Raw genomic sequence first — 9,553 nt, 5'->3', positions numbered from 1 at the left:
ACTTGTCGCCAGATTTTCACTATAGAAATTTGGCACTTTGCTCGAATGCCTTGGGAAAGTATAGATTGGGACCACACCCATTCAAAAGCCAAACCTTAAAGCCCCCATGCATGCAAAGCCCCGATAGCCAATGCCAAAATCATGTTTTTACTGCCAATTTCTGAAAATTAAGGTTTTATCAAAACAAAGGACTGTCTTTGGACAAACGTTGTGAGGTGCCTAACACCTTCCCTACATGTAACCAAACTTCTAGACCTAAGAATCAAGATTTTTTGCCATCCACATTAGATTAGAAAAAATGCCATTTTTCTTAACTTAGGATTGGTAATAAAATCAACTAGAAATAGGTGACTAATCATACCTTAGAAAAACCCAATGATTGGTGGCGACTCCACTCACCTTTGGTAATCCCTTAAAATTTGTTCCAGATTCCTGCCATAATGCCAAAGGTAGACAAATACCCTCCTCCGCCGAGAGAGAGAGCGCCCGAAGCCCTGCGTGAACCACACCATCATATCGAGAGGGGCCCTCCAACGGGGCCCCACATGCGCAGGAGTTGTCGCTACGGCAGGTGGTCAAACGAGGGCCCGCAACGACGACAGCGGTTTTGCTGCCAAGTTTCGATTAAGGCCAGGCGTCGACAATATTTTTGACGGAAAATCCATTGTCTAAGGAGATTTTCTTTGGTTGCCCAGATGATGAGCACAAAGGTGTCCTATTGACATTGATGTCTAGGTCTAAAAATTAAGAAGTGTGGAATTTCTTGACCAACTTTAGATTTGCTTTAATTTCTTGGAATTTGTTGAATTGCTTTACGACATACTTAGAAATCTACGTTTGATTTTTAGCCAATGAATATTGATGGATTTAAGAAGACATGTCTACGGTTTGAACACAAAGACAATCTCTGTGCCCCACAATTGCACCACTCCAAAGCATTGTTCACATGGAGTCTAAACTAGAATAATTTTTATGCTCTATAAAATGAAGGATATAATAGTAATTGTATTATAAAATATTTTCATTCCATCCCTTCTAATGTTACTTCCAAATATGTTATTTACATTTCATTCCTTTTTTTAAAAACATCTAAACAAGATTACTTAATTCTATTACATTCATTTCCATGGCTTATAAATTCCATTCCATTCCTTTACTGATCATTATGTTCTATTCCATTCTATTCCCTTAAGAACTCCCGAATGAAGGCTAAATCTCAAGCATAAAAATGGGTTAAAATAATTTAAATTGATGCATTTAAAAAAAGTCCATACATACAATATTATATTAAAAAAATGAAAAAACTTGATGATTTCTAATTTTCTTTGTTTGTGTTAAGTAAAAACTTGACAACTATAGTTTCAAGCTTTCAGCATTTGTGAGACATCAGTGCAGCATGATTCGTGATACAAATCACTTTTATTTTGCTTATTTCTTTGGATCATCATGTGCCTTCTTCTCTTTTTACTTTCAAAGTCAGAGAGGAATCAACACTTTGCTTCGCATCTTAATGTTATTAATAATCCATAGGCATATCAATATATTCTAATTCTTTCTTGTGATTTGAAACGAAATTTTTACTCTTTATTTTATTCTTATTTTTTTTTATAGGTGTTAGTGTTAGATATAGTATGGCCCAAGTGACCTAAACTAATTGTAGGCTCATGTACTTGTAGAACAAGCATATTAACCTTTGTTAGTTTATGGGTAGCCTAGGGTTGGTAAAGTATTCTCTAGTATATAAACTCTATATTGGATTAATTGTAACACAAGTGCTTAATCTATATTTATATAATAACTAATAACCAAAAATTTTGACTTTTTGTTGACCGCGCCTCATTGCGCTAAAATTATTGAATAAGTATTAATAAGTGTAATTCATTCTTGATATAAGTGGTGAATTCAAAGTAATGCATTTTATATCAAGTAATTTGTTGTATGACTTTCTAAATGGTAAATACAAGTTATTTTCTAACAAAAAAACAAAAACAAAAAATCATGTGAAAAATACAGGTCAACCTGACCCGACCCGACCCAAAACTTGATTGACCCAAACCCTTTTTTAACTCGCTTAAAATGACCCATTTTTTGACCCACAACCCATTTGACCAGCAACCCGATTGACCCGACCTGAACCTAACTCGACCCACCCGTTTTGCCATGTCTAAATTTACCTAAAACTTTCAAAAGAAATATGGTTAACGCCCCAAACTCTTCATATTTCTTGTATGACACTCTTAAATTGGTTCAATTTTATATTTGTTATTATTTTGGCCTCCCATATGTAACATTCTAGTTCCGTCCCTGCTTGTAACCACATATAATGTATTAGTAAGTTGAGTGCCCAAATTTTCCTAGCATCCAATATTTGTGTTATAAGGACACTGCATAAAAGCTTTCAATTTGAGGTATATTTTCGTCTCATGTTAGGATAGCAGATCACTAAGAACTATTAATCACAATATAAAATAAAAAAATAAAAAGCTTGCAATCAAGAGCCATGGGTACAAGAGTTGACGATTTTTTATTTTTTATTTTTTTCCCTTCTTCTTTCATCCTATTTTCCAATAGGATAAAACTTAAGTACAGTACCTTAGGTGTTGTTTTTTAGGTTCCCATCTTAAGATTCAGTCATATAGCTACTTAACTAAAAAATACACTTTCATCCCATGAAAAATAATTCATATGGCTGAATCTTAAGAAGGGAATCTAAAAAACAATACCTAAGTACTGTACCTAAGTCTTACCATTTTCAATAATATAATCACCACCAGGATACGCAATGCGTAAATTCCCCCATCCCCATAATTCGATGTGCGAAGTGCGCACTAGAGAACCCAATAATCCAGCAGCCTAAGGAGTTATTAATGAGCCCATCAACGCTTTCAAGTTCAGGATTATGTAAGAAAGACCAACTAGTCACCAAGCTTTTCATGGGCCTATTATGTAAAACATCAAGGCACTCACCCTACGGTCCAGTCATGGCTGATTCAAAAATGTGGTTTTTTTTTTTTATAATTATTTTATTTGTGAAAATGTGGTTTATTCAGAGTGATGGGTCATGGGAGAGAATGCTTACATTTGTTTTGTTTTCTTGCATTAGCATTTTTTTTTTGTTTTTTAGATATAATAAGCTTTCAGTGTACATTAAGAAACTGTCAAATTGACAGTGTAATAAAAATTGTGTATACCTCATGGGAAAATATTGCCTTTCTAGTAATTTATGCCTTTGTTAGCTCGTGGAAATAAATGCCTTCTTGGCTCCTCGGAAAAGAAAATCTAAGGTCTAGCTTGTTAAAACTTAAAACTTACAAAAAGACAGCGTTCCACTGTTTACATAAGTTAAGTTTTATTGACTAATGAAGTCAACTCATCCCGATGAGTTTAAATTTTGATCCATTTTTTTATATTCCAATATTGTTAATTAATATTCTTTGAACCAAATAGCATCTCCTATTCTCCTATTCCATAAGCAAAAGAACACGGTATATTTTAGCCTTCATTAAACAGTAAATTCATATTTTAATTAATTTCATTGCATAAGAGAATATAACAAAACTATCCTAGAAAACTTTTACTCATAATTTTTTGTTTTGCATTTGAAAGGGGGAAAAAAAAAATTCTGCATTTGGCATGCCTTAATTTATAAATTAAAACAATTCACTTTACTAAGGTGCAGCTTATTTTTATCTCATCAAAATAGTTTATACTAAACTCACACTAAACAAAACTAGTAGGTCATTAAACAAGTTTAGTGAAAAGAAAAATGGAACAAACTTTGAAAGCAAAGAAAAGTTTAACAACTTTCCCCTTTATCTTTATTTTCCTTTTGCATAGAATCTCCTCGGTCAATTTGCACATGAAAGAAAGTAAATGCATCATTTCTAATAACGTACACAAAATTAGCAAATTGCTATGAAAAAAGAAAAGAAAAGCACATTATAGTGCTTAGAGAAAAATAGCAATTAAGTACAAGCATTTTGAAAGAGTATATATCACCTCTCATCAAATATTGAGATACAAACTACTAAACACATTAAGCAAATTCCATATTAAAAAAACTACTACTTTTCTTGGTTAATTACATATGAAAGAAAAAAGAAAACAAAAAACTAATTCTCTTTTTACAAGGAAAAAAAAAAAAAATCAAATTCACTTCAGCAAAAGTAACATAAATAATCTCTCCAATGAAAATAAATAATTGTTATAATGATAATTAGTAGATAACTTTTCAATAAACCTTCTTAGTGAAAAGGCTTCGCAGGTTAAAAAGATTATTACCGGTACTGTTACTTTCACCGCTACTCCCACCAGTAACAGTTTTACGGTTATTATTACCGTTACCGTTACCGTCATCGCCGCCGCCGCCGCCGAGTGCACTCTGCTCGTCGCTTCTACAACTCAAATGGTGTCTATACCCAATGCACATCGGCACGTTCAAATTCAACACCTTTGCTTTGGTGGTGGGCCCACCGCTACTACTGCTTGGTACGGTTCTGGCTCGGCGCGTGTCCGACACGTCCTTCTTGTTTGTCTTTTCGGAGCTCCGAAACAGAGGGTCGGAGTTCTTGGAACCCGAGCCGGATCGACGGACTTGCCAAACCGGGCTGCTCCGACCCAGATGGACTCCGGGTCGACCCGGACTGCTCGGCCATTTCCTCGACTTGGACTCGCCTGCTGAGTTGCTACGCGAGCATGGCGCGCTGTTAACTTTCCGGGTCGACCCGGAATTTAGTTTGGGTCGGGTCGTGGCTGTACCGGCGGATCTGCTCCGAGAAAATGGCCATATGTTGATGTTTAACTCGGCTGAGCTAGCTCCGGCGGTGTTACTCTTCCTCTCCTTATCAACTTTCTTTTTCTCCTTCTCTTTCTCTTTCTCTTTCTCCTTCTCTTTTTCCTTTTCTTTCAATTTATCGTCTTGATTTTTCTTGTCACTCTTCTTGAAAATGTCTCGCCATCTCTTTGACGCGGAAGACGCGGCGGTTGACTCGGTGGCTGTTATAACGGCAGACAACAACTCGGGGCCTGGGCCGGGTTCAGGGTCCGGATTAGAGGAGGGAGGATCCGGGTCGGGTTGAGGAGTTTGGATGAGACGGTGGAGAGGGAGGAGAACACCGTTGTCAAAGAGTTGGTCAGCTGAGAGGAGATTGGGCTGTGGGAAAGATGGGTTTCGGACCATCCAGAACTCGAACTCGGGCGATGTGGAGCAACTGCCTCTACTTCTTCTTCTTCCGCTGCTGCTTGGTGAGAGGATTTGGGCCGCTGCTGGGCTCAGCGTTGGGCTCTCCATTGAGAGAGAGAGAGAGAGAGAGAGGTGGGTGTGGGTGTGGATGTGGATGTGAGTGGTGGGAGTTGAGAGAACTTTCTTTGTTTCTTTCCTAAAGAGCTTGGAGTTCAGAGTTTCAGTGCAGGTGACCCTACAAGCAATAAAGAAAGCAGAATGAGTAAGTTAAGTGAAGAGATAGGGAGAGGAGAGGGGGTTGGGGGAATAAGAAGTTGAGTGCAACCAGGAAGAAGAAATGTGATGTAGTACAAAGTAAAAATAAAAATAAAATAAAAAACATGGGAAATGATGATATTTCATATTTGTTTTGTTTCTTTATGGGGGATGAATGGATATAGTCATATAGCTGCTCTTTTTTTCTTTTTTTCTTTTTTTTTTTTTTTTTTTTTTTTTTTTTTTGAAAACGTTGAAGTGATCGATTATGAAAGATCTTATATGGATGTAGCAATAACAAAATATAATATTTGATAATCAATGCTTGAAAGATATATATTAAGATTGTATAGGGTTGTAAGTAAAAGAGTTCATTGGTCGAATAAAGTTAGGTTTAAACTCAATTTAAATACATTGGGTGAGGGAGGGTAGAACTTGTCGTTGATCAAGTAAAAATGGTGGCTTGCCAGCACAAGTGTTTATAAGTGGTAGTTGAATGCCGTAAAAAACCAACTAAAAACAATGATAATTGCAAATATGATGACGATGAAACATCTAGGGACAAGGAGAGCCATAGATCTTAAGAACTTCGTCCAAATGTGTGCCATATTTGGGTTAAAACATGACCACAAATCAAGGTAAGGGGAGATGGGTCAATCATGTTAGATTCTCAAGTGGGAAAATCAACACTTGACTGATAAGAGGTGGGTTACAAGGTAACCAACCTATTAATGAACATCTACCACAATCAAAACCACTCAAATCTCAATGGGTTGATTCAAGTCAAGCATATTTTGGGTTGGTTTATGCTAGTGTTTGTACAGTCCTAGTTGCAAGCACTTTATCAATTGAGTTCAACCATAAATAACCTAAGCACTATAAGGATTCAAATAACATTAGCAACTAAATATCTTGAATATATATATAAAAGGATGGTTTGTCTTGAAAAATTCTATAATCATAATAAAAATTATTTGTTAAACCAATATCTAAAAGGTATCTAAATTAGATAAGAATAAGGTAGACATACTATCAAATCAAATGAGTTTAGTCATAACTTAACCTCAATTCTACCCTACTTGAGTCTAAATAAACATTAGTTAATCTACCTAGTACCTACTAAAAACCAAATTTGTGCCCTCAAATATTCGAAGTTAATACATTAGATCCAGCTAAAGCATATAAGAGTGATTCGTAATATGTACTATACTGAATCATTTATGTACTTTTTATTTTATTATTATTGGGTGAGTTCTAAATCATATAGGTATGGTTTGTGGTTAGAGAGGGTGGCTAAATTATTAAGAGCTGTCTAATTCTGGAATCTTGGTTGTTCGCGAATCATATTCCAATAAAAAGGTTGTTAGATAGATTGATGTCATGGAAGTGAGATAACGCAAAAAGTGATGAGGCTATATATCTAATAAGATAATCTCTCCAAAGTAAAGAGTGGTGTCATGTCATGGTGTCATGGTGTGGGGAAAACCAAGTTGCTCACATTCATGGTGATGGATCTTCCTCTTCTTTTGCTTTGTAATTTTTTTGAGCGTTGACATCCACCACCATCATTGTCCACCACTGTGTGTGATCCACAACCTTTGTAGTTTGTAGTGTCTCAAGCGCGTGGTCCAACTTATACCTACGATGGTGTAGAAAAAGACAGGACACAATTCCCTTTCAAAAAAAGAAAAAAAAAAACCCAATTCTCTTATATATAATCCAATTTGATATGGGGTCCATTTGTAAGAGGATAAGTTTAGATTAATTTTTAGTATATACGAAATTCAAATTCTAATATTTTATTTGAAAATAATAAACTCCGTTGAGTTAACTAAAATCTACCAAAAGAGAAAATATTAATCAATGGCATGAGAGAACAATAAAATTACATATAAAAAAATCTTAAAATTTAGAGAAAGGACAAAGTTGTCTCCATTATATATATATATATATATATATATATAAATGTTGGGTTGAGTTCTAAGACTTTAGGTTTAAATGTATTAGAACTTCATTTTATAATATTGGCAAATCATGATCAAAACGTTTTAGTCTTGTTTTAAACTTGCTCAAAGTATATTTATGTGTAAAGTTGAAATTGAGTGTTCTGCAGAATTTATTGTGTAAATCTATCTGGCTCGATCGATCGAGAATTTTATATATATATATATATATATATATATATTGATATGAGCTTCCGCAGGCTATGAAGGGTGTATGAACTATGAAGCCAATCTTAGCAACATCTTGCAGGGATTGGTCCCTCCGTAAGGGCCATTGCTTGGGAAGTTTATGTCTTCGTGGAAAGACATAAAAATGGACACCTTTGTCAATAACCAGAGAAAGTTAAGGGGCCCCCAAGTACTAATGCCAACATTGAATCTCCACCATTGATGGATCAACTGCAAAAGATACCATTTTCAGTTTTAGACCCAAAATTTAAAAAAATAGGGTCCACAACAATTTTTACAATCTTTTCTTATAATTTATAACTACCGACTTGACATGATGTAATTGATGATAACAAAAGTAATGTCAGTAGAAAGTTTGTGTTAATTTGTTGTCATATACCTAACATCACTGTTTTTGGAGTAAATGCATGCAGAGCATAGATTTAAATCACACTATTTACAGAAATTTTTAGGTAGTGTGTGTTAAAATGTACACTTGCAATGTACTCAACTAGCCTCCAAAATAGCCTGTCAACAACCATTAATTTTGTACCATAAGATGAGCACAAGATCGTAAGCATTAGGGTTTAAAATAAAGATCACAGGGTTTGAATCTGCAATATGAAATATGGGTGTACAAAATGACAACCCAGGTGGACCCAAAATGTGTATATAAGGGTGATGGATTAGTGTTTGTGGTCTACCAATTAAGCAATGGTGGTGAAGGTGATAGCCCGTGGGGACTTTGGAATCTGACAGAGATAGAGAATGGTTGAGAGAGATTTTTTTTTTTGGGGGTTAATGGCGTTTGTTTGTAGGCAAAATGATGAGCCATGTGCAGGCAAAAACAGCATTATTACATTGATGAGAAAGGTCCCACGCCAAACAGAGCCTTTCCTTTCTTGATAGCAACTGCCTCGTGTTTTCGTACCCTATTAGTTAACACTGTTCATGCTCTCTAAAATCCTCTAATGATCCTGTGCACAAACCTCATAATGATAACATGAATTTGTTTACCCATACACCATGTGATTGTCAGGCATGATTGTCTATTATTCGTCTGAGTTATTATACTCTAGGACACCTTTATTGATAATTATGTGAAATTGAAAGAGGTGGGGATAACATGAAAATCTAACACAAAAAATCAAAATTAAGATTGTGACATTTAAATTGATTCTTGGTATGATGGTTACTTTATAAGTACACGTTTTTATAGGGTGAAGAGTAAGAGTCAGGATTCAAGTTTTCAAAAGTGAATTTCACATGTACGTATAGTTAAATTAGGTTAATGTAGAATTTCTATTTCGGAAAATAAATATGTGATACATAAGAATAAAGATTTTTATACATTTTACTCAAAATGAAGAAGAAGAAGATATTTTTAAAATTTTATACAACTAAAGCAAAAAGGCATGTTAAAGTAAGAGTAAAAACAAATAAATAAATATATCAGCATGTGTGACACAAACTTCACATTACTGGACCAGATTTTTTTCTCACTAGTTTTGTACAGAAATTCTCATTAGCTATTTCTTACTTCTTGTCACTTGTATGTGTTTTGGTTTCAAAATTAATTTGTGCTTCAGAAACATGTTGAAAGCAGAATGCTAAATACGCTAATTGCTAAAGCCTCAATACCATAGGGGGGAAAAACAAAAAGCATAGGGACAAAATATGGGAGTATGTTTTTAATAATAATCAGATTTCAATAAGATAAAATTAAGATTTTCTTTACTTTTAATAGATTCTAGGATTTTAATAGATTCAAGGAACCACTTATTGATATAGTGATTTACATTTAAGTTACAATGATATCTAAACTTTGACATTGTCGTTTTGTGTTAGCTAGTGTCTTCCAAGTTTTAACTTAAGAATATCTAAACTTTGACATTGTCATTTTGTGTTAGCTAGTGTCTTCCAAGTTTTAACTTAAGAATATCTA

General features: G+C 34.7%; 1 protein-coding gene across 1 annotated transcript; it reads right to left on the bottom strand.

Annotated features, from left to right (window-relative positions):
- Window positions 1-3,965: 3,965 nt before the first annotated feature.
- LOC126727021 (uncharacterized) lies at window positions 3,966-5,587 on the bottom strand. Its single transcript, XM_050432474.1, has one exon. It carries the CDS (start codon window positions 5,288-5,290, stop codon window positions 4,232-4,234), a length of 1,059 nt encoding a protein of 352 aa, XP_050288431.1. The 5' UTR covers window positions 5,291-5,587; the 3' UTR covers window positions 3,966-4,231.
- Window positions 5,588-9,553: the final 3,966 nt, after the last annotated feature.

Source organism: Quercus robur, chromosome 5 (assembly GCF_932294415.1).
Source record: "Quercus robur chromosome 5, dhQueRobu3.1, whole genome shotgun sequence".
Lineage (NCBI taxonomy): Eukaryota > Viridiplantae > Streptophyta > Magnoliopsida > Fagales > Fagaceae > Quercus > Quercus robur.
This window is presented reverse-complemented; position numbering and strand designations above follow the sequence as displayed.

What these genes read in the sequence shown, in the direction of transcription:
- LOC126727021 (XM_050432474.1), bottom strand. Translation starts at nt 5,290, where the DNA reads ATGGAGAGCCCAACGCTGAGCCCAGCAGCGGCCCAAATCCTCTCACCA.